The 26,210-nt window shown below is 39.7% G+C and overlaps 1 protein-coding gene across 2 annotated transcripts in view; it reads right to left on the bottom strand.

The window, feature by feature from the left end:
- Positions 1 to 874: 874 nt before the first annotated feature.
- adgrd1 (adhesion G protein-coupled receptor D1) overlaps positions 875 to 26,210 on the bottom strand; it is a 39,615-nt gene continuing 14,279 nt past the window's right edge. For both annotated transcript variants that reach the window (XM_088077046.1, XM_042487804.2), the window contains 13 exons: positions 25,866 to 26,007; positions 13,937 to 14,010; positions 13,213 to 13,336; positions 10,159 to 10,262; positions 9,906 to 10,017; positions 8,778 to 8,931; positions 5,359 to 5,425; positions 5,032 to 5,098; positions 4,755 to 4,846; positions 4,526 to 4,652; positions 4,399 to 4,440; positions 3,565 to 3,657; positions 875 to 3,484 (listed from right to left, as the gene is read on the bottom strand). In XM_088077046.1, coding sequence (XP_087933172.1) covers positions 3,389 to 3,484; positions 3,565 to 3,657; positions 4,399 to 4,440; positions 4,526 to 4,652; positions 4,755 to 4,846; positions 5,032 to 5,098; positions 5,359 to 5,425; positions 8,778 to 8,931; positions 9,906 to 10,017; positions 10,159 to 10,262; positions 13,213 to 13,336; positions 13,937 to 14,010; positions 25,866 to 26,007 — 1,294 coding nt within the window. In that variant the 3' untranslated portion in view covers positions 875 to 3,388. The remainder of the gene's footprint in view (positions 3,485 to 3,564; positions 3,658 to 4,398; positions 4,441 to 4,525; positions 4,653 to 4,754; positions 4,847 to 5,031; positions 5,099 to 5,358; positions 5,426 to 8,777; positions 8,932 to 9,905; positions 10,018 to 10,158; positions 10,263 to 13,212; positions 13,337 to 13,936; positions 14,011 to 25,865; positions 26,008 to 26,210) is intronic.

Genomic DNA, 26,210 nt, shown 5'->3' with positions numbered 1-26,210 from the left:
GTTTTTATTTTAGGTTGTCTAACAGCTCAGTGTATTTTTGCTCTTGTGTGCACGATTCCTATTGTACTTTTATCGTTTAAAAGCTGTTTACAAAATGCACAAATCAAACAAAGATCACAGAGATATTCCAAAATCAATCATAAACAGTATTACACATAGATGTGAATCCATCACGCCTGCCTTCTCTCCACCACCACCTTAACATAAGGCCCAGGGGATCAGTGATGGTTCCCATAACAGAGTGAAAAGACTCAATTAAAGTTCCTTTTGAAAGATCAGAATAAATCAAGAAATGCCCCCCCCTTTTTTCTTTTTTTTTTTAAAATAATCTGTTTAGGCCTAGTGCACTGGAAAAATGCATTTTAGGGTCCACTGTCTGATGGGGATTGTCATTTCTTTTGTCTGTTTTGACAACTGTCATGTACCCACATTGAAACAGGTTTTATTCACTGGTATCGTTCCTTCTACTTATGAACTACAGTCTTATCTCTTAATGTGCCTCCAGTGTAAGTGAGCTTGGGTTGCGCATATGGACACCTGACTACTGTTTTAGTACAGAGATAAAAAATGAGAACCTGTCCTTTAACACTTTGAAGAATTCATTGTCGATGACGTCTTTCTGCATTTAGTTGTTTGCAGGATGTCTCTGTATCAGTCAGACTGACAATAACTTTCATTTTGGTCGGCAACTCTTTAAAGTCATCCTTACCATGGATTCATATGTGCGTGCATACACACACACACACACACACACACACACACACACACACACACACACACACATGCACACACACAAAATCCAATTCAGTACTGGCCTCCAACCAACACCAATGTGAACATGATGGTAAAAATAATGTACTAAAGATGACACTGATTTCTGATTTCTTGTCATAAACATTTTATAATAAAGATAATTGGAAGCACAAACCATAGTACCATAAGACAACAATCACTCAGGGCAATACAAGCATAGAAATACTGAATTTTTTTAACTTTAAATCTGACATTAATAGTGAGCGCAGAGTGACTTACAGTAAATCCTGTTTTAGGAAAACTTAATGTTGGTACAGTGTAAGATCAATGACATTTTGAATACTGTCATCTCCTTCCATTCTCACAGTATGATAAGAAAAAAAAGCAACAACCTTATCAAGTCCCTCTGCTGTAGAACACGTTTCACTGTATTGTAGAAAAAAAAAGTATGAAAATGTAAAAAGGAATTGGTGACAGAAATAGCTAAAGACACCGTAAAACTTCACAGAATTGTGTCCAAAGCAAACAGTATTCACTCTTTCTCAAAAAGGGTTTCTGCAGACATACCAGTCCATTTCAAGAGAGGAACACACACAAATAGACACAGAATTTAAACACGAGAACATACTGATTGTTGAGCTGTGACACTTTGCAGAAAATATGATAAAAGAACTCAATAAATAAATACATAGTATCAGAATTACATAGGGTCTAAATCACTGTGACTTCTTCCATTGTTATGCAGTCGTGTTGTCCTGTCCCCAACATTGGATTAAAGCTGTTTACATCGGGTGAATCTCGGCAAAGTTCATCCATGTAAAATGAGCAATTTGTCCACTGTGATGTTGAATACTGAACAGCTGGTGAAAACATTATGTTGTTTCTACAAGGCATGAGGCTAATACTACACTGAAGAAAAAAACATACAGCTTTCCTCGGTCTCAAATCAAATGCTGAAAACACTCATCGTCTCAGATGCTACATTTTCTGCAAGTAGATAAAAGCTGATGTAATTGCTGTATTTTATTGTGTGACACAAGTTACATGTCAAAATATATCACTGTGTTTTAAAAGAGCAGTGTGTAGGATTTAGTGGCATCTAGTGGCGAGGATTGCAGATCGCAACCAGTTGATGTTTCTCCCATGTGCCAAGCTTGAATTCCCACTCCCTTAAGTAGCTATGATTGGGGAGGTTTTTACTGGGAAGAAAATTATCCACAAAGGTTTCTTCCTTTAATAAAACCACCAGAGCTGGTGATTTAAACTGATAAAAACACTGAATAAAGAAGTTTCTTTGGTAAAAATCAGTGTTTCTCAGAAGCTGCTTGGAATATTGCACACAGGAATCTAACCCAGCGCTTGCTTAACGCTCATTTTTTTTCTCTGGCAACTTCTCTGAGGTTTTTATCAGGCGAATTATCCTGGTTTGTTCCTCTCCAAAAAAAAAAAAAAACAAAACAGACGGAATGATTTAAACGGGTGAAAACACCAAATCAAATCAAAAATTTTGTTTGGCTTGTCTCTGAGAGGCTTCTAACTACAGTAGCCAATTTGGCAACACAAAACGTAAATGGCTCTATCTGGAGCCAGTGTTTGGTTTGTCGTTCTGGGCTACTTTGGAAACACGGCAGAGCAACATGGTGGACCCTCTGGATGAGGATCGCTCCGTATTTAGATATAAACAGCTCATTTTAAGGTTTTAAAAAAACATGATTCTTGTTTTCAGGTGATTATACACTCAAAAATATGCTTATTGAATTATATTCCATTTCTGCTAATATATCCCCTAAAATCCTACACTCTGGACCTTTAAAGGAATATTTCAACATTTTGGGAAATAAGGTCATTTGAGATTGATGAAAAGATAGCACTCTCATATCTGTATGCTAAACATGCCGCCAGCAGCAATTTACTTTAGCTAAGCACAAATTTTGGAAATATGGAAACACCTACCTTGGTGACCTAGTCCGGCATATTACTATAAAATCATACCGTGTCGTTTTCACACTTCTGTTGTGGTACAGATTTCAGAAATGAGATATAGCATGTTAGTGAGCTTGAGTGGTGCTGGCAGGTGGATTCACGTTTGGTCAGAGGCAGGCTACCTGTTCTCCTGTTTCCAGTCTGCTATGCTAAGCTAACCGGCTGCTGGCGGTAGCTTAATATTCCCTGAACAGACATGAAAGTGGTATCAATCTTTTAATGAAACTCTCAGCGAGAAACCAAGCGTACTTCCCAAAATGCCAAACTATTCCGTTGCCAAATACAAAATCAACTGCAATACATGGATTATGCAACGGACAAATCTAGAAGCTCGTCTACACAGAGCGTTGTTGCCAGACCCTGAACTGCACTCCTGGGTGTTAAGACTCTCACTGGCCTCCTCTGCTATCCCTGTTCTTGTTTTTTGGGAACACAATATGTTTCTATGAGACATAATAAGGCACAGTCCTAAGAGTCTGTTTGTCTTTAAAGGTGAAGCCAATATTCAGCTGTACAACACCTCCTTTGGTATCACTTTCACATGAGCAAATGAGTGTCCAATTTATTACATAACGTGGCGGGCAGTGGCCAGTGTTTGTCATTCTACACTAGTGAACTTCAGATTGCTCTCTGGCCACAGACAGAAATGCTTTTACACGGCAGAGAGGTCGATACGATTGGCTGAGTTGGTGCTTTTGTCCCATGTGTTCATCTTGGTGGGAGTCACGCCCTCCTTGTTTCCATTCATCTGGAGGATGGGAAGGAGAATGTTAAACGCAGGCAGTCAAGGTTTATTTGTTTGAGCTAATCTTTAACACTGGCACTCACAATGTCAGAGTTGAATGGCTTCACATTGATGTTTCGGATGGAGCTGCTGGTAAGAGACCACACCTTGGTTTTGTGTTTGAAAGCAGCTCTGACCTACAGAAAGGAGCAAAGCCATGAGAACGGTGACAAATATCAGACAAAATACATCTTATGAGGCTGCAAAAGAGAACATCATCCGTTTCCTGCTAATTAGCATAAACATCTGCACTAACTGAGACCACAGGAATTTCTGGTTGTTTAGTCATCCCACAAGACAAATCATAACACATACTGAAAGGTGCTGTATGTGACATTCAGAGCATATCAGTGATTCAGGATCTAAGGTGGGATTGTCTGCACACGGCTTTCAACATGGAGGTGGCTAAATCGGTGGTTGGCTGTTAACTGTGCTAACTGTGCTGTTAGGGATACGCTTCTGTGATGACGATGTTATCAGTGGTACCCAGCATTAGTCGTGGTGTTTTGCTAGGCAGTGGGATTCACACACCGAACATATCAAATCTTGATGGTGAATTGTGTCATTTTGCAAGGTTGTGACACTCAAAAACATGTATCCACTGATATACAGAAATTCGTTTTTCAGTCTTTGGGACAAAATGGAATCACATGACGAACTCCGAGGTTGTAGTTACAGGGTGTGGCCACTTTGTCAAATTAGCTTTAAAGTCAGGCACCCTTTCCGGGGGCCTGATACTAACACACAAAGAGGCAGCATTCATTCTCTGTTAAGGATGCCATTACTCCACTATATCTTTACATGACATAAGGTTATTGGCTGCTATATTATTGCTCTGAAGGTTGCACACAGTTCCTTTAATATATTTAGCATCTTACCTCAGAGTTGAGAAGACAATGAAACAAGAAGACAAAGAACCCCTAAAGAAAAGAAAAAAAGAAGTTATTTTTCACAAATAGCAGCATACATTTTGGTAAATAAAAGTTCACGCAGTGAAGAACTTACTTGTAATGAGTTGAATACAGCAAAAATATACAGGAATGGCAAAGAGTGCATGTTGACAGCGAGAACGCCAAAGATCCAGGAAATGCCAAGGATAGGCAGGAGCACAGCCACGGCCTTTGCAGTCAGCCTTAAAGGAAAGCAAGAAAAAAACATGTTTGTATTATTAGCTGTTAATAAGAAAATAATATTTAAAAAGCACTGATCTTAACATGGAAAAAAATGAACTCACTTGACTGCATTGGCATCTCCATGAATCTTGTAACTCTCTCCGCTGATTCGAGATATGATTCTGGTCACAGATATCAGAATGCCGATGTTCACCTGGAAATCAGAAAGGAGGCTTAACATACAGTTCACCACAGTGAGAGAGGAGGAAGGATGTTGTTGTGTTTCTCCTCAAATAGACTTCAAGTTTACCGTGCTTACATTTTAGATTGTAAATCAAATTATGCAACAAATTGAGTATTGTAAAAAAACACATATGCTAATTGTTGCAAATTCCTCACCACAATGACAAAAAGGGCCGGTGCCACAAATGCCCAGATGGCTCCGTTCGTCAGTGACAGCCAACAGCTGAGAAAGCAAGGACAGAGGCAAGGGTGAGACAGGAAAAAAAAGAAATAATAATATAAAAAAAAATATATATATAATGCTGTAATGTAAATATGGAATGACGTGTATAGTAACAGTTAACCTAAAAGCTTTATAATAACATTGAGCAAAGTTGATGGTTCCAATTTCTTCAACAGGTGATGTCAGTCTTATGCAATGCCACTAAGCTTTGATGGAATAAAATGAATTCCATATTTTTAAGTGCAGGTGGTCATACTTACTTGTCAACCTCGCCATAACTGCCCAGAGCTGATGTCATAGACACCACACATATGACCAATGGAGAGCCTGATAATAAACAAAGAAATGAGAACACATGTTACACATTCACTAAAGATGTCACACAGTACCAGTGTGGGGCCTTGGGTCAAATATGTGATCTGGGACCCTGTTAACACCCTATTTTCTCCAACTCTCTTGTGGGATGAGTGTGCATGTACTCTGTTGTGTACCATTTAAGTATAGTGCAAAACATATGTGGGCTTCCTTATATCTGCTGTATCAATTCATTTATGGGAAATGCAGTATACCAAACACAACTGTATTCATGCATGTGCAAAAAAAACCCAACATTTTTTTAAAACTAAATCCTGCATCAATGTTTCCATCAATGCGTGCTTGTTTTGCTTGCTAGAAGTCTTCCACCTTCTTGCCTTAGTTTGCACCATGCTACGTTTTTAGTGCAGTACCGCCACCAACTGTCGATTAGCAGAATAGTGTAAAACCTGTGGCAGGAATGTGTATTGCGTAACCCGTATACTTTTTTTTAAAAATATTTGTGCCATCATGTGCATGCACACTGCAAACTATTTCGGGACCAACACTTAAATCCATTAAAGTCTGAGCAAGGGTTGGGTTGATTTCTGTCAAAAACTGCAGGAGAGGGCCGATCAACTTAACAACAAGTTATTGCAAATAAGCAAGAAATTAGTTACAAAAACAGTTACAAAAAATGACCTGAAAATGAGGGGAAAAAAGATAAGAAATTACTTGTGTGTTTACATTGTAAAAACATACAGATATATATAGTTTTCTGGACATTTTCCCTATTTACGTATTTTTTACAAATACTTTTCTAATATTTTTTCTGGGTTTTTTGTTTTGGTGTGTCTGACATTACAAATGCACTTGAAAACGGGGCTTTTAAAGAGTAGAAAGCAGCATGAAGGCCACTGAAAATTGTGCGGTGGTTACTTCTTTTTTATATCAGCTACGTATTCAGTCTCTCTCTTAAACTCTGACAACTAATTTGGCAAAATGTTGGCGCTGTTTAAAAGGAGACAGAATGTGTGGTGGCGCGTCATCGCATCGTGACAGAAAAGGGGCAAGAATGAGTGCTTTCACTGTCACTGCTGATTGGAAACCATCGGAGCGAGAGACCATAAATACCCACGACTACTGCAGAATCATTTGTCCCGAGACTGAATGCCGATTGTAACCTTCCCACTTAAGACAAAAGCCAGATGTTAGCGGGTGTTCAAAAACATGGGAAGAAGGCAATGAGCAACCTTAAAAGATATGCCCCAAAAATGAGCAAGAACGTTTTCTTTAAAATGTTATGGGAAAATTACCTGAAATAAGCCAAAAACAAAAGGAGTCAAGAAAATGACCTTTAGAAATAGAGAACATTTTTTTCCTGTAACATAATTTTAAAAATTGAATTATTAAAATTATAGGCAAAAGTCATTTTCTTGTCACTTTTTTTGTCAGGATATTTCTTGCCAAGTTGGTCAGTGTCTTTTTTCCCCAATCTTTTCAAAAGAATTTGAACCAAATTTCTCAGATTTAAATGCTTGTGAAAGGCATCTGAACGCAGGACAACAAAACCGATGTCAATCCAGGTGCTCAAGGGTTTAAGTACCACAGACAAAAATTGACATGCACTGAGGCTAAACTAAACCTAAGGATTTCAGGCTCCGGGGGACATGGGGCCAAGACAATTGTCCCGATCAAAGGTCTAGTAATTCAGCTTGGTTACTCAGAGCATCAACACAAGTTACCAGCAACATGACTGGGATCAACACAAACATTCAGGAGCCATCTCAAAGCAACCCGCTAACCCCATATCTGGGCCAAAAAAAATTCAGGCTGTATTTCAACCTTTCACAGAGTCATCCAAAAGTATGCCTCAGTTAATTTTAGCAAACAGCCTTGTGGCCCCGTTAAACCTTATAACATTTGTTATATAGTCCAACATGGAAAACTCCACCCACTGTAGCACCTGTCTTTGCAAACACTTTTACACCCAGTGGTGGCTATATTCATCTGCTGTGCTACTTATTACTAACTCCCCCTAAAATTACTTATTTTATTTATGTATGTATATATGTATGTATTTATCTTTTTTGCTTACTTAGCCCAAAGGTTTCCAGCATGCTAAACTGCAAGGAAACTTTAACAGAGGAAATGAAAGATAAAGTCGTAAACAGCCTTTATCACAGCTAATAGCAGCAGCAATTCATTATAAAATGAGTATTTACTTTTTATGTATAACAGCTATACTTCTGACTGTCAGACAAGTCTCCTGCACGTAATTTCCAGTTGGCCACACAAAATGAAAAAAATCACTCTGGCCTGAAGAAAGGAAGTAATAAAAAAGAGATCGTTTTTCCACTAATGGGTTCAGCATGTGAAGGAGAGACTATGCATTCCCCAGCAGCCAAAGACAGTATATACGTATGTCCCAGATTCTTTTTATCTGTCCATCAAACTCCAGTTCACTCAGATCAGGAGAGGCAATTGTTATGCTGGAATGTAACTCAAAGCAGATTTATTCAACGGGGTCACAGTTACTTGCTTTTCACAAACAATATTTGACCAGTAAGGTCATAAAAATGGTCAAATCACATTACAGTAATGGCCTGGTATGAGGTAAAGGTAGGACAAGTGGTGAAATTAGGGACAATAAAATAAGACAGTGTATTCCTGAACAGACAAACAAGAAAATGATACACAAGGAATGAGACAGGTGTCTTTGTTATATTCTTAGGCAAATATAGTAGATATATTACCCAAGTTTTCCATTTAAGTGTAGTTATTAAAGGTTACATCAGCACTAAATATTTATTTGTTTTAAAATGCAGAACTATTGCTATGTTTACACCCAGTGTCCACAGCGCTCTGTTTTCGACCCCTGTAGCTTGAATAGGCAGAAATTGAGACTTATGATGCAAACACTGTAAGTTATCTTCCTGACTGGGTCATGTTACTTGCGACGTATCAAGCTAAAACATTAGAGTTAGGCATATGTAAATTTTGTGATTTTATCCTTCTTGTGTGGGTTAACTTTACTACTTTCCAATTGTCATGGCTTCCTCCAGCGATGGATAATGCTCCCTTAATGCTGTTGTATTTGCTTTGCAACGACTCCCAATCTATGGTTTCCATAGCCCTGACTGCCTTATACCCGTGTGTTACTTTAAGGAACAGTTCCGCCTCGTCGTCAGTACAAGCAAAGAAATCTCTGGTCTTACTTTTTGCCATCTATATAGTATTTTTGTGACCAACGAAATCATCCGCAGAGCAGACAGTCTGCTTCCTGTTTACCCATCCAATCATATGCATTTTCAGGTGTGTTAGTATAAGATTATTTCTTTTAGAATTAGTGTGACTTTGGCCAAAGATTGCTTAGCAGACCTACCCCAGCCGATGCCATAGTAGTAGAAGTGTTTGCTGCCCTCAGAGCCGAACACCTTGACCACCATACTGTACAGGTGGAGGCCCTCCACCAGCATCCAGGCAAAGGCGCTCAGAAAGAAGAAGTGAAGCAGGACAGCCATGATTTTACAAGGCAGCTGGGACAGGGGACAAAGACAGGATTTTTTTGTCAAAGCAGTCTCTTTATTAGTACTATTTATCCATGCATTATTATTAAATTGAATTTTTTTAACTTTCCATTCTGTCTTGCTCCAGTGGTTTGTATTTGGTTCTTTTAGATTTATCATCTTTAATCCTTGACTTTAATCATTTAATAGTAGTTTCATTTGACCACATTTTACATTTTTGCACTGTTGTTCACTTCATACCAGAGGTGGGACAAAGATATTGTTTTGCAAGTCACAAGTCAGCACAGGCAAGTCCTTAATGTTGAGTATCGAGTCTTAAAGAAGTCAGAGCAACAGAGTTACAATGTTTTACATTTACAAAAGTCGCGAAGGCTTTTTAAAAACATTCTTGTAAAACAAACAAGTTTGCTGGAAGTTATAGGGTCTACGTCTTTTTTAACTCGCACCTTTTCTGTACTGCAATTAGTTTTTTCCAAATGGCGCTCAGTAACGTAACAATAGCTCGTTACTCATGTTTCTCTCCTGACACTTGATTGGATGCTATTTGATTGATTCAAACAGAGTGGATCATCTGGGGAATTAAGTGTAAACTTTTTTGGGCTCGGGGGAACATATTAAGTATTTTCAAGTCAAAGACCTCAAGCCTAAGTGAAGTCACGAGTCACTGGTGTTAAAGTTCAGGTCTAGTTACACGCCTTTTTTGATTTTGTCATGTCCAGTCTAGAGTCACCAAAATTGTGACTCAAATCTGACTCAAGTGCGTGTCATGTGACAAAAAGTCCACTCCTCTGATTCTGAATTCATGTGTTAAAGAACAACAGTAACAACAATATTAGAATATTTAACACTAATCTCCTCCTCATCACCATCATTTTGATAGTCATCATTAATTTGATCGCACTTATCATCATCACAACATGTCTTTATTGTGTTCATCATCATCATCACATTCATCAACCACATAATCTGTGCTGTGTACTCACTGTGCCCGGGTCAAAGCGAGAGCTGATGAGCAGCAAGATCTCAGCCACCAGGATGGCGAAGGACAGGTTGGCGTGGATGTGGTAGCGTTGGTTACGGATGGTACTCACTGACCTGCAGAGCAGCAAGAGGACATCACGTTTACTTGATAATGTATAGTACTTTAATAATGAGAAAACTGAGTATAAAAAACATGAAAGGTGAATGTTGTAAATACAGATGGACAGCACGGGCTGTCAAACTGATGATACTCACGACAGAACTGCAAAAGTCACCAGAGTGATGGCAAGACAGAAGATGGAAATTGAGCAGCCAACATAACCAATAGTTGACAGTGCCACCCTGTGGCCGGTAGTGAGCTGTGAACAGAAACACATCACCATCAACAATGGACAAGACAACATGAAAAAACATTAATATTTTAACTTAAACCATGAGTTGTGACATTGTGCCACAAATACACAGGCTAAGCTAGTTTAGCCTGTTTCATTAGCCGGGAAATAATTCAAAGGGGCCCCATGGAGTTTATGATAATGAAAACAACACTGACTCTCATTAGTGTTAATCAGGCACGCTACGCTCCAACACTGAGCATATTGTCATAAAGCTTCAGCAAAATGGTTTAAACCTTCCTTTGTAAAGGATAAAACACAGACGCTGGAATCAAAATGTTTCTATATGAAAAGTAGTCACACTTTTTTTTTTAACATTATTTTCAGGTAAAGTTTGTCTCTGGTATGGAATCAATGTGAAAGTCAAATGCATATTCATTCTGATTTTAGGATAAGCAAACTGTACATTGTCCATGCAGCTAAACAGTAACAGAGGTGATTGTGTTTCTCCTCCTGCATCTATAGCGTATGGTGCATCGATGTTGTTTTGGAGTTCAGGCTATTTTGAGGGTTCGGGTTTGATTCTCCATTAACTGTCTTCACATGTGCCTTGTCATTACGAGGGCAGAGGAGTCGCAGCCTTCCAGAAAAGGGATATGTGGGATGTTCCCTTGCAGCTGAGGGATGAGGCAGCCCACTAATTAGAGACTAGCTGGGGGAAAGTATAGCATCAAATAGACTTCTGCTCCTTAAATACAGCGCTGGCCCACTTAGCTGCAGCAAGTCCTCTTTTCTATTTAAAGAAGCCATCGTGGATGCTGACCATACTCCCATGGCGCATATTCTTGGATAACAAAGAGACTGTGGTGACAATGTACACACACAGGTTTGGCATTCCAAATAGCTCAAAATTCACATGATGTAAATGTAAAATACTGTGCAGCACAGTGTTCAGAGGAGAGGAGAGACTTATTCCAGATGTTTTAAAGGGACTGTTTTTGGAGGACAGTTCAAAGGGACAGTGGTCCTTGAGGAAAGGACCACTGACCTGTGCAGCGACCCCAAAATACCACACTTAATCATGGTTGTCCAAAGCACTTCTGTGAAACCACCAGTGAAACCGACATTGTGACTGTGTGGGTCTGCTTACAGTTGACTTACAGGGAGCAACGACAAAATGTCCAAAGGCTGAAGTGGGGGCTTCTGGTCGGTGGTTTACTGTGTGGTAAACCACTGTTTCCTGTCTAATTATGCTCCTACAAATGTACTTATTTGTGACAAAGACACAGAGGGACGCACACACTTTTTGAATCTGGCTGGGCAATACTTACTCCTTACTCTAAATCCAGCATGTCCAAAGTCCAATCCAGGGGCCAACTGTGCCCCTTGAACCAATGTCAAATGGCCCCGGGATTGACTTTCAAAGCATGCTGAATGTATCCCACCACACAATATTGGTTAAACAAGCATGAAGATCCCTGCATTTTTCTCAATTCATCTCACAGCGGCAGGACTATCATACAGTTTGTGGCAATGCATCAAGTAGGAACTATACAGGCAAAACTGATGTCTTTCATAAACAAGCAAATGGAACGGTTACCTAACAGCAGACGTTTCCTGCTAGGCAGAGGACATAGCCACAGTACAGAGGCGTACTGAATGATGAAACAGTTGCGTTTATCTAATTTGTATGTTTTCTTTTTCAAATAGCCCATTTGATGCAAGAAGCAGCTGGCCCCCAGGTATTTTTCACATTATCTAATCTGGTCCCCATTCAAAAAGGTTTGGACAACCCTTCTCTAAATAGTAGTGAGAGATTCACTGTTTCCCTGTAACAGATTGAATGAAAAGCACTGTGATGAAAATCAGAATTATCTCTTTCTCGTGTTGCTGATAACATTAAAAATGACAGTTTGACAATGAGCTAGCATGCAAAATATGTGGTTCATTGGTATATTGTAAGAGCTGGATGACGAATTTAGAGATGGCGGCAATTTGCTTCAATGAAAATTGCTTGCCACGCACATTAGACAAAAAAGTGTTCTGGCTTTTAGGTTTCCCTGCACATTGAGTGGCCCAATGCAAATGCCCATGAGTACTTCTCCCACTGGCCCCACCTGCATGTTCCTTCTTGGCCCATAGATTTTATACTGGGATGACATCATGCATGTAAATCAATTTTTCAAGGGTGTGGAAAAGTTTTACGAATATAAAAAAATAATTATAAACAGAGCAATAATTGGCAAAGTTTGCAGTTAGAAGTGTCCTGCCAACAGCTTTTACAGACATCTCTTTTGAAATGGTGGCCACTGCATTTACACTTCAATTATACAAATTGTGTTCATTTGTAAAGATTATATTGCTGAAAAACGTGAAATTATAATAAACTTTAGTTTTCCAAAGAACATATGATCTATAGTAATCTAAAATCCAGTGGAAGAATCCAGTAGGGCTTTTGTCGAGGGAACAAGGCAAATGTTAAGACTACATATTACAGTCATCTATGCACCACTCTATGGAATTGAGCTGTCACACATTTTTTAATTCGCAGATGTATTGTTCCTAACGTGACAGGTCAAAAAAGGTCAATGCTCGACCTACAGTAATTTATTTTTCACCACTTAGAGGCAGTATGATGAGCTTTAAACGTAATGTTAACATGCTGTATTGTCACTTCATGAATGTGACATGACTAACATCATTACAGATTTGGGAAAAAAATAAGCAGCACTCAGAGGAGTATTTCTGTGGAGTCCAAAGTGCAGCTCCCTTTTAGTCTCCACCTACTCTTGAGGAAATATGTTTCTCTCTACCTGCTTCATCTCCACTATGTTCTCCAACATGTTGCTCACTTTGTCTGCCCTTTGGCGCTGGGCAGGTGGTATACAGTTGGCTTATCAGAGCTTTTTCACTGAAAACTCCTGCCTGCCATTGTTAACATGAAAATCAAGCTTTAAAGATTAGAAAAATGTCATACCTTTAAGGGCACCACTTGCATAAGTATGGCAAAGTTGGTAAGATGGTTGCACAAACACACAGAGTATGTCATGTTCCCATCTGAGCGTACACAACCTTCGTTGGACCATACTCCCTCCTTTGAACTGAAAAAGGATGACAATTTACATACAGAAACAAAATACCCAGAAACATATATCAGCATACAGACGCTACATGAAGAACAAACATACAGGAGGAAAAAACAGACCAGGTTTTCACAGAAACACTGCTGGCAAAGATCACTCAACATGATCCATTGTGGGAGGCACGCAGAAATTGCTGCATTTACCAGGGCAATCTGACAGGGCAATCTAATGATTCACATTTTTTTCCTGAGCTTAAGGGCAAAGGGGAGTAAGGAGAGGAAGCCTTCATTCAACTAAAACAGACTCCCTTTTAAAATGATTTATGTTGTCTAAAAAGTGTTTTGGCTCCATTTATCAGATCAGATCACCATATTTTTTTTCACTGTTGCTTAAGACACGCCAAACTGAAACAGCAACACATGTAGCACTGGCTGTTTTTGATTTGAATGGGAAAAGAGAGATACACCTTTTCCAAAACATTGGTCATGTCTTATGTTTTAAAGCCTTTAAGACTTGAGTAAGGAATATGAATAGCGTCGACAATCAACGTTAAAATCGCTTTGGCTCGACATCTGAATGAATAATTGAGACATGCTGCATCTTTAATCACAGACCCACCTGTAGTCCAAGAAGGCACAGTAGAGGAAGACTTTATTGCTCTGATTTAGGACTTGCTCTTGCTGTTCTTTAGTCTGAAAGAGGAAAGTGAAATAAAATTGAGATCTCTAATTGCAAGAGAACATTATTTGTTATAGGAAAACATTTTCTTTTGGATTTTGCTAGCTCATTAAATTACAGAGCAACCTGACTGGAAAATGTGCTTTGATCAAGAAGGTGATTGTGGAATAATTTAGACTCAAATCAGCCGCATTCTTTCCTTCATGCTCTTTGGCTTTCTTTCCATCCATATGGTCAACAGAAGCACCAGAGCTTGAGATGCATTAAAGGGACAGTACCACCCAAAATCAAAAATATTTTTTTCCCTCTTAGCTATAGTGCTATTCATCAGTCTAGATTGTTTTGTGTGAGTTGTTGAGTGTTGGAGATAACAGCCGTAGAGATGTCTGCCTACTCTGCAGTATAATGGAACTAAATGGCACTTGACTTGTGGTGCTCAAAGCGCCAAAAAATACATTTGAAAAACTCAATAGCAATGTCTCTTTCCAGAGATCATGGCCCGGTTACTCAAGATAATCCACAGACCCTGGTGTGAGCGGTTTCAAGGAGGGACTACTTTCTGTCTACCACCCGCCAACCATACCGTTGCACAGATGAAAGCGTGCATCTACTGCTAGCTAACCAAGTGCCACTGAGCAAGCTAATGTTACAGCTTAGCCCAGGAGGATGTCTTTAATGTTTACAGAGGGCAGACATCTTTATAGCCGATATCTCCAACATTCGGCAACTTGTACCCGAAACAACGTAGATTGATAAATAGCACCACAGGTGAGACAAAAAATATGTATTTTTTGACTTTGGGATGAACTCTCTCTCTTTAAAGCTAAAAATACAGTATGTTTTCCTTTTGTATCTGAAGAGAAGCAACCCATTTTTTCATTTCTGCTTCTGATAGAAAATAAAAATGCTTTGTAGTTGCTTAATGCCAAAAGAAGAAGGCTTCAGCTAAATCAGTCTGAGATCACACTGAAGGACAGACGAGACGCAGATCGACACTCAGCAAAGGTGATTATTACACTGAGCTAAAATCCCTACTGTCTTCGACAATCTTATTTGATTATAACTCACTTTTTCCGTGTCATTCCTTAATATGAGATTTGGAGTCCCCGGAGACAGTGAGCTAATGGCTACAGTGCAAGAATGCTGTAATTGGGGCTTGGCCCTGGTTTCAGGTCAAACCACTACCCTCCTCAATCTGTCATCTGAAGAAAACAACACTTTCATTGGCGGGTTGGGTGTATACGGAGAGCCTGCACACCTCTCCTCGCTCCCCAAGCTTTGACTCTCAGACTGAATAAGTGTATGATTAGATGGACTGTGTCTGCACTATTTCCTTCTGGAAAAACTGAGAGAGAGAGAGTGAAACTGACACTCAGGCTGTCTGTTTCCTGGCCCATAGGCTCAGTGATTCATATTACAAAGCATAGCACAATACGTTCAATTCACTGTGTAACCACATCGCTGCTCTCATTCTGTCCGTTTCACGCATGCAGCTCTTTATTCATCATGTATTGTGACCCTTGAGTTGAATGCGATGGATGTTATATTTATGTGGCCCATTAGAGCAGACAGCGCGATGGGTCCAAGAACCATGAGAGCACCGTAAATGCATCCTGTCACCACAAGCCGGCGGCCAGCTCTGAGGAGCTGCAAGCAACCCCGTGGGTGAATTTACTGCTCCCCTGTGGGCTTTAATAACTCACATTGCTTGTTGGGTGTAAATGAAAGCAGATGGAAGAAAGACAAACTGTAATTGGCACACTGTAAGCCTTGCTTTACATGTTCTCTACCATCGCTGAACCTTTAATGTTCCTGTGCGACAAGGAAAGACTAATTATCTACATTAAGCACAAAATGTAAACCCTAGCTCATGGGAAACAATCTGTCATTATCCAACCATGATATGTACCAGACACAAGTTAAAACATACATTGACTAACAGACCATCAAACATGTATAGGGTGCTGTATGGTCTTGCTTCTTCTCTGTTTGCGCATCCAGTGTGTGTTTTGCAGCCGATATCTGAGGAGAAGTACAGGAACCTTAAAGTCGCTGGTGTGTGTTTAAATGCACTTGGAGATCTGGCGGAGCTTTATGCACACACCGTCGTTCCCTCATTGCCCTGAGGCCTCAGCCACCAGCCAACATTAGAGCTGGAGCTCCAAGTCTTTATTAACAACAGAAGGCCAGCAAACACCGCCTTGGAAATCACTTTGAGCCTCGTAAGGAGAACAGACGTAGAGAGGAAGAGAGGAGGAATAAGGTGAAAGCTATAGTGACAGTAGAGTGATACAGAGTGACAGGTTGACAGAAGAGAAAGAGGAGAAGGGTCAGAGAGAGAGATGCTGATAAATAAAATATAGTCAAGGTGTTTCTGGTGCTTCTATGTTACTAAGTCAGTCTTGACGTATTAGTCAGCTCCATCTTCCGTGCTTTCTGTAACCACAACTCGCCTTCCACAGCAGTGAAATATAAAATATGTCATATTTAGATTCAACAGCAAAAATCAGTGGTGGAAAAGTACTTTTTTTTACTTTACCTATATTAAAGTACAAGTACAAACATGTCAAAAATACTCAGAAACACACAAGTAAGGTCCAGCATTCAAAATCCTTCTTCCAGGACCTGCATGTGATGCTTGGAGCATATTTATGATTCAGAGTCTCAGCAGGAATTGCATGCACACAGCTCTGAATATGGAGATGGCTGAGCCGGTGGCTAGCCGCTGCTGAGCGCAGTGCAGAGCAGCAGTGGACAGCTTGCCAGTGGGGTACATACACAGAGACTCGCTTAGTCATGTATAGATGATAACCTAGATTTGTAAATACTCCCACGTGATTTCATGTTCCATTTGTCAAGTGATCACTTTAACCCAAATGATTATCTTTCCCTAACCAAGTGCTTTTTGTGTCTAAACCTAACCCGACCTTAACCGCAACACTGTAATCCCATAAAACAGCGAGACAAGAATATTTTGAAGCGGATCACAAGAGTTTTGCAAATCTAGGATTACCCCTTAGCTACAACTGACTCATGCACGGCCTGACCGTCTACCACATTAATAAACAGAGAAGCTTGAATAACAACACGCGCAGAGGGAGTGTGACTTCATTCTGTGCTCAGGATACCATTAGTACACTTTATCTCTACACTGCAAATAATAATAAAACTGCTATATTAAGGCACCCTGCATACGGCTCCTTTAAGTAAAATTATTATCATAAAATTGTACTTAAAGTATCAAAGTAAGTTATCACTTATTCTGCAGAGAAATGGCTCCTGTGACTAACAGATCTCCCAGTGTTTATTGTAGTTTGGTTGTATATGTGAGTGGACGTGTTGCCTGTGTTCTCTCAAATGTCTTGTAGTGAGACAATAAAGGCTTATCTCATCTCATCTCATCTTTTTTTTTTTTTTACTTTTTTTTCTAGTCTTTGTTTTTGGTTAAATATTCAAACTTTTTTAATGTAATAATAAGTTAAGAGGGTAGAATTCCCTCTTAGGTAGAACTACTAACAACTCACTGACATCTGAAACGTGATAAGAGCCATCAGCTCGACACCAATTAGTCACAAGCCAAAAAACTCCGGAAATACATGTTTAAACATGTATTAGAGAGTAAAAAATACAACTTTTCATATTCTATGTAGTGGGTTAGAAATACACTAGCATAAAATGGACACTTAAATAAGGAACAAGCATTTCCAAATTGTACTTAAGAATGACACAAGAGTACGTACTATAGACTGTATATAAAGATATATGTAGTGTATGGAACATGCACTTGAAAACGTTTTGCATCAGACAGCAATCATACACTGAGTGACATTTGGGTGTTATTAACTGGGACTTCAGATAAAACATCTGCAGGGGAGTATAAGAACTGTAAGTCATGATGCAACTCTTTTGGAGGGAAGAAACATGTCTTAGCTGCCACGTGATCATCATGACATACATGTAATATGATAGTGTTTTACATAATGAATATTTAATGGTGCATTGCTAAAGGCAACGTACCCCTTCCAGCCTTTTACACCACCACACCAATCAGTTGTCATTGGGATCAAAAGGCCTTCAACATCAGCATGAGAGTGATGTGTATATCCCTATAATCCAAAGCACACTGTTTTATGGCTGCGTTGAGCTTGCTGGATAAAATGAACAAGGATGAAAAAAAACACCCTCATGCATCACCAAAGCATATAAGTCGCAGATGACACGCAGAACACAGCAATTTGTATAAATGCAAGCTTCTCTGTCCTCTGTGGTGTCTGTCAGACCTCCATGACTGGCAGAGCTGGAAGCTGGAGCCTCGCTGTGGTTGAGCTAGCTTCAGCAAATGGCGACAGCATATGTCTCTGCAAATCCCGAGACATCGCGCAACTCCGAGATAATTTAAATCTTAGTTTTTGACAGCTGGGTCTCGTGCAAGGCGCAAATAAAGAAAAGATGGAGAGAACTGCAAAGTGCCCGTCATCGTTGTTTCAACTGACAGTTACAAACAGACAGGCTGGTGCTGGCAGAAATACATTACAATAGATTTATCTAGATTGCGAGATGCTTTTATCATAATGACTGACAATAAGTAAAATCAGCCACCATCGTACAAGCCCAAAATCAGTCAAGCAGATCAGCTCAAATACAAATACAAATACAGATCAAATACGCTGATCTACTTCAAGTGCCACATTTACAGACAATAGGACATGGAGTTTTTTAAATTGTATTTTTTGTACGCATGTATGTATGCATGTATGTATGTGTGTGTATTTATTTATTATTTATTTATCTTTTTTTTCTATTATTCTTATTTTTTTATTTTGTAACTGTTTTAAAATTTTTTTATAGTCAGTATTATAAAAAGGAAACCAAAGAGTATATACATGCATACACGTGTGTGCTCGCACACATACACACGCACACACACGCACACACACGCACGCACACGCACGCACGCACGCACGCACGCACGCACGCACGCACACACACACACACACACACACACACACTATATTGTATTGTTTACTGAAGTACAACAGATTAAGAGCAGCTTTGTTTTCACAAGATTTTAACATGCATTACTTCTTATTTGGAGCATAATATATACAGTGTAAAGAATCCTTTTTAAGTTATAATGGACAGTAAATAGAATCAGACCTAATCCACATTTTATTTGAAAGAATTTGAAAAATTAACCATAAAAGTTCATTTATGATCTTAGTAAGGAAAGTAGTTTGACCCAAAAAAAAAAGTCTTTTGTTTGTGGTCCATTCACTCGCTTTTTTCCAGAGCTCAATATTCGCTGAAGAACATGAGATATTGTTGAACGCCCCCGAAAAGGCTTGTGAGTGGACCTTGAATAAATATGAAGTATCACTTGTAAAAAAGTCCTGCACACCCACTCATTCCATCCAGCACTGGTACAAAAATATGCAGCCACGAGAGCAAAGGAGCAAAGAAGTCTAAATACAGGCTTTGGCTGCGCTAAATTTAAAAAAGCCATATGACACAACAGTGTGAGGGAATAAGTAAGAGATCTTCTCCTTTTCCCTCAAACGTTCCAAATATTTGAGAGCGGAGAGCCGGGGTGTAATTTGGACTCCACTTTCTGCATTTGGTATCAATATGAATTTTTAACAGTGCAGCTGTCTACAGTGCCCAGAACAGCATTAAAACTCATCACCAATATTTTTCACAATGACAAAGGAATATTGAAAGCTACAATTGGTGAAAAAGGTGAAAGTTAAGATATAAGTTAACAGAACGGCTGACTAAATTGTCTTGCATAACAATAAAGAGGCCATCCACACATACCCTAAAGGCTGCACTGACTGCTCTTAAATTTAGTAAGGGAAGGAAACACTTTATTGCAGTATGTCTGGGAAAGGCACACCAAGGTATGGTGTAACATGACTCAATCCAGCCGGCTCAGAAAGACCAACCACAGCTCACAGCTTGACCGGGAGTTTGAGAAAACCTGCCCAGTGAACCACCTGAAGGTCAATAAATGAAAGCATCAGACTGACACAGAGTGCAGCTCTGATGGAGCACAGATCAGAGCGCTGTTATCACAGGGCTTTTCAATCAGAGGCCAGACTGAAGCTGATCCACACACAGCATTTGGAGCAACAATTTGAGGCCATGCAGCAAAACACAACTGGCCTTGAGTGAGATCATGCCGTCAGGGGAAATGTAATAAGACGTGCAGCTGTGGTCTCAGCTCAGTCTCTGAGGTAGACACAGAAAACAACGAGACGTGTTGAGAGGTATGCAGGGTGTGAGGAAAACCGGGTACAATTAAAAAAAACAATAGACAGAGATGTTTTTTATAAAGTGAGCTGTGGACCTTCATAGAAATACTGTACTTTGTTAATTAATGGTTCAAAACAGCAAAAATGACGATTTTTTTTTCTTTCCTTTGAGACATAAACTCGCATGACGACAGGAGATGTTGTCCATGCATGAATTCATGTGTTCAGTTCCCACAAACTCTCACATGTGGCCCCTGTAATATTTCTCTGGTGTCCGGCCTCTTTTTTTAGTAACATGTTTGCAAGCATTAGTTGCGTTTTGAGCCTTTACAGAAGAGTTTGAACATGGGATATATAAAAGATCAAATAAGGGTAATTATATATTTAGCTGATATTGCATTTGCATAATTGAGGTTAACACAAAGGGGGGGAAAAAGCTTTCATGACATCTGCATGCAGACTCGAAGCAGACAAACTGTAAAACTCAAAGTTCCCACACTGTGTGTGACCCTGAGGTTACACATTAAGGTGCTTTAAGGTTACAAATATGAATTTTTGTTACTGCTTTTACAGTCAAAAACAGGGCCAAAATTTATACTTCACATTTTCTTTTTGAGAAAGATATGCATGTCATTTCTGTTTTAAATCTTTATTCAGTCTCTCAAGGTTCACAAAGTTACATTATTTAAATACTAATGTCAAAATTTAATTTTGAAATCAATATAAGAGAACATGAAGAAAAGCGAATTTTCATATTTGAAAGGAGGAACCAGTGAATACATTTCTGCTTGAAAAATGACAAAAAATTGATTATCAGAAATATGGCAGATTATTTTTTTCTGTTGATCAACAAATCATTGACTTAATGTTTCAGCCCTAATGATCTTATCATGTTTTTTTTTTAGTATTAGTATTTCAAAGCAGTAAAACAATAATCCCTAATGATATAATTGATCAAATGAATGCAATCTGAACTGAAGAAGCAGCAAAAAATTGATGGATGGATTAACCAAATCAATAATCATTCATTCATTCATTTACATTTTTGCTAAAAATTATAACTTGTCATTATGTTACAAGACAATGAGCTTCCTAGCAACTGCAGCTAGCAGTACTCTTTACGGCTAACGGTGCTGACTAAATCTTCACAAACAAAGACGAAACAGCCTCCTGCATGCACAATCCATTGCACAATTCAGCAACCCAAATTTTAGTTTATAAGGGCGGAACATCTCCCGATAGACCTCTGACGGGTATAAAAGCATTTAATAACTAACATGGCTGCTTATGAGACTTTTTAATACCTTCTGCAACCTTTTTTTTTGTAAAGGAACTAAATTCTTAGCTTTTTACAACTTTTCAAAAGTCATACACCGTGTGAAAGCAGGTCTTTTCTTTGTATAATCCTGCTGTTGATTTAGTTTTCACACATTTCTTGAGACATTCTGAAATATTTTCTACAAATGCAAGCCTGACGTGTTTACAAACTGGAATTTCTCAAGTTTGGTCTCGTTTAAAAAGGGCGACATACGTCTATCGCTTTTGAAATTATGTCTGAGGACACAGAAAGAATCATATAGACAGAATCAGGACTTTTTCTTCTTTCCTCTGGGCTCAAGCTGTGCTCTGTGCGGCGCGGAGCGAGAGGTGGTGGTCGCGATGTTTGAGTGGTGACAGAAGGGGGGGTGCTGAGTGGGAGGGGCTGTAAAGAAAGACTCTAAATCTTCTGGCGAAGGAGAAATAGCAATAGCCAGACCTCCATCTGTGATTGATCAGCGTGTTGGCTCACACAGCTTGTGTTTGTGTGTGTCGGTGTACGGATGGGTGTGGGAGGCTGGGAGAGAGACGGAGGAGAGATTTTGCCCACAAGGTTTAAGCTGGGCGTGTGCTGGGAGTTATAAAAAGACTGGCAATAAAGAGCAGTTATTATTGTGGCAGAAATGACTGATACCAGCGCTGGCGTTCACGATTAACAGGACGGCTATCAGAAAGTGTTAAATAACCTTCGCGTGTTTATTTTCAAAGGTGCTGAACAATTGATCGACTAGCTCCAACAAGTCTAGACGTAATTGTAAACAAAAGCCACCCAGTTTCCCCTTCTGCCCCTGACCTCTTTACTCACTTCCCACCAAATTCTCTTTCATGTTCTTTAAATTATGGGAGGAAGCCCGATGAATACAACCTAATGGATGAAATAGTCGCTGACTGTTTCTTGTCCAGTCACTAGGTCAATATTTGAACTGACAGAGTAATGGTGAAGTCACACGAGTCAGTTCAATAAGTTCAGAAATCACATTTTCTAAAACTTTGTGTGTGTAGAAAAGAAGATGTTGGCATTTTGCAAAACAGCCTTATTCACTTTCTGGCAGAGATGAAAAGATTGATGTCTGCCTGTTAAATATAAGGATACGGCTAGCAGCCAGTTAGCTTAGCTTAGCTTAGCACAAAAGACCGGGAACAGGGGAAAACTGTTAGCCAAGAAATTGTGCAGCACATGGTGAATTGATAAAAAGGTGTTAATTCGTGAGCTTTAGAGGTGCTGGTGGGTGGATTTGTTTTTGTATGCAATGGACAGAGCCATGCTAGCTGTTTCCAGTCTTTCAGTGAACTAAAGTTAACCCGCTGCTATTTGTTGCCTCATATTTAACATACTGATTTAAACAAACAATGAAAAAAAATAATAAAAATACTACTACTACTACTACTACCACTAATAATAATACTAATATATCTTATTGTCTTTAAAATAATTGTAAATAAATACATTTTAAATTTTTTGTGTTCGTGTCCGTTATTTGGGTTGTGTTAGCAATAACAATATAACCAACAACAACAATAGTCATAATAATAAAAAATCTATAAATGAATAAATAAAATGATATTTTTGTTTCTACCTCTTATTGTCTCTAAATGAGGTATTCAAAGTAGATCAGCATATTTGATGATGCTGCCGTACTTAAATATGCAAATATTTCACGTTATGTGAAGATACTATAGTGTTGTTGATCCTCTCATCTAACTCTCCACCAGAAAGCTAACTTAATGACAAGTTAATGATTTTTAAGTCTACATGATGCCTCAAATTAAATTAAAAAAAAAAATTAATTAAGGGACAGACAGAGGCCACCAATGCTCTTCCAGCGGTGCCACCCAGATTCACCCTTTCGCCTCGGCCCTTCTTACGGAGCCGCCAACCTAACACGCTACTTTATAAGCCTGTAAAGTCAGGCCAGCTTGTCAAAATCTGTTTTCTAAATCCTCTCAGTTTTGACCCTATAAATCCACTTTGCTCATGAAATCAGTCTTTCCATTCATTCACTTCATACCATCAGCATGATGCTTCAACAGAAGAAGAGTACAGCGAGGAGGTGTCTGCCTTTTTATGTATGTACTAATGTTTAACTACGGACCCCGATGCCTCCCACCCTCTCTCTTCTCCCCTTCTTCACTCCTTAGGTACTCTGAAACTGAACCTGAGGCAGACAGCAGTGTTAAATCACTGATGGAGCCAGGGTCCAATCAACACTGCCGCCAAATGGCGTGAGAAAGCATGCGGGCCTCCAGCTGCCTTGATAACGCCTTGTCTGGGTATCAAACCCGCTCCGTGCCACATAACGTAGGATGGCGGCACCTCGGCTCTGACTGACTCAGCTGGGAATGGCATGACGTCACCAGGCTGTTTCAGTGTACTCAGTCAAGACTGCAAGGTCACTCTGACACCGACCACATGGCTTTGACCTTCAGTGAGCGGTACCTGCCATGACACAAGGTTCTTTACAAGCTGGTGACTCCATCAATCCACGCCACAATACGTTTTATCATGGCAGGTGTCAGATAGAGAAAATGGATGACATTTGGATCTGAGCCACGACAGTAGGCGACTGTTCGCACAGAACAAGAGATGGCAGACAGGACTTGTTGTTACCATGACAGCATGAGAAGACAGATGAGGACGCTGACATATTTCTGCTTCAGACACACTCAGTCCCCCTGCTAGCTTTTAATGAAGTCACTGGGTGTTTGTCTACTTTCTGGGGATAAACAGAGAGGTCAACCACAAATCACTTACTCTCCGCCACTGAACCGCTGCCATGAGAGGAGATCTTTGAGGTTTAACTTGTGCACACAGTAAAGAGCGACATAAACAATGACGGGAAAGGTCGGCCTCATACTGTGCGAGCCACCCTCCCTGCCTCCAAGCTAGGGAGGTGATAAGTATCCACCAGCTGCCAAAGACATTAAAACTCCAAAAATAGTTGGTTTTCGACTAAATCCAACAAAAGGTCTGTGCAGCAAAGCAGTTACAGCAAAACAACCCTTTTTCTGGACGCATTCACAGCCAAAACAGCTCTGAGCCAAATTACAATGCAGCTCCTAAATAAAAATCGTCGTCCGAGCTATGCGGCCTAAATTAAGTTGAAATATGCTGGCATGATGTGTTCCAATCACTACGCGTTAGTAATAAGTATAACAGGTCATTTGTAATGGGGTAGAGAGGAAAGAATGCAAGAAACCTGATTTATCCTTACATCAGAGGTAAAAGGCAGTCCAACTAAAATAGAAACACCTTGACTCATCAGCGAGCAGAGCTGGTGAGCATCTCCAGCACTCCCATAACAAAGCGGATTATAAGCCCTCTCCCATGGTGTCTGCTAAAACAAACACAGTAATCACAGTCACAGGAACCAAGCCAGATGATTGCAGCATAAACATTTATTTCACCAGGGAAAATGAAGGCAAACAAAGCAATATTACCATGGTTTCATGAAGCTGCATGGCTTTCATTTGTACTCTTATGAGTGAAGAGAGAAAAAAAATGTATTCCCTTCAATAGAAAGTGAATAATTCTTGTAGGACTTGGAAATTTAACAGAGCCACATTGTTGCGGGGGTTAGTCAACTGTCTCATTAATACTATTGTATGATAGTCTAATGGGCTATTAACACAATTCATTTAGATGAAAAGAACGGGCTTCGAAATCCTGTTAATGTGCAACAAATTAAAAAAATACACATGGCTGTGAAGAACCACGTTTCTGACTTTACAGGGAAGCGAGCTAATGCGATACACATTTTTAAGTTCATTTGCATGATGAGTTTCGACTGCATTTCCCATGGAAAACTGGCAAGGCTCCTGCCATAAAGAGGCAAAGAAAAAATATGTTGTTCATAAAAGAAAGTTATTGTTCTTTTCAAAGTGCCCTAAGCCTGCAGTTCAAATGTCCATAATCAGTTTGCTTTCTGGAAGCCACATGCTCCGAGAGGGAAAGTTGGGCAGGCTAATGAAAACCAAAATAGGCTTCATTCTTTGTGCCGGTGAGTGCCCAGCTGCACAAGCCTCGGCCAGTGATCGACACCCATCTTCTTACATAAGAGAACGCCAAAAATAGAGCTGATAGATTTCGGGGGGTCCGGCTACTGTAGCAACAGGCAAACCATAGCCCTCTTTCCCCTCTGATAAGGTGGGTCCCACACCCAACAACTGGAAAAGCACTCAACTTCCCCAGTGTGACTGACTCACATAGAAAGCAAACGGCTGATAAATACTATGAGTCAAATAAGAGGGAAAAAAAGAATAAAAAAAACACCAAACAGGACAGTGTTCTGGTTGATTCTTACCAGCATGTGTGTGAGGACAATCTTGATGAGTGGAGCTCCAGAGAGGTTGACTGACAGGGCCGGTGAAGGCTCCACTTTTAGAGAGATCAGACAGCTTGCTACCTGGATCTTATGATCCATGAAATCAGCTGCTTCATTAATCCTAAGAGACAAAAAAGACAGAGGGGAATGTGAGAGGAGAAAGGCAGCTTGACAGGAAGAAATAGAGGCAGAAACAAGAGTCACAGACAAAAGCAAGACTCATAACAAGACAAGGTCAAAACCTGGTATGTGTATGAAATGATACACGGCTTTCAATTTGAAACGAGGCCTTTTCATCTTAATTTAGTCACAGACTTGTTGAGT

This window comes from Plectropomus leopardus, chromosome 4 (assembly GCF_026936395.1).
Source record: "Plectropomus leopardus strain MGB_pleo_1.0 chromosome 4, ASM2693639v1, whole genome shotgun sequence".
Lineage (NCBI taxonomy): Eukaryota > Metazoa > Chordata > Actinopteri > Perciformes > Serranidae > Plectropomus > Plectropomus leopardus.
The sequence above is the reverse complement of the archived record's forward strand: the minus strand, read 5'-3'. Positions and strand labels throughout refer to the sequence as shown.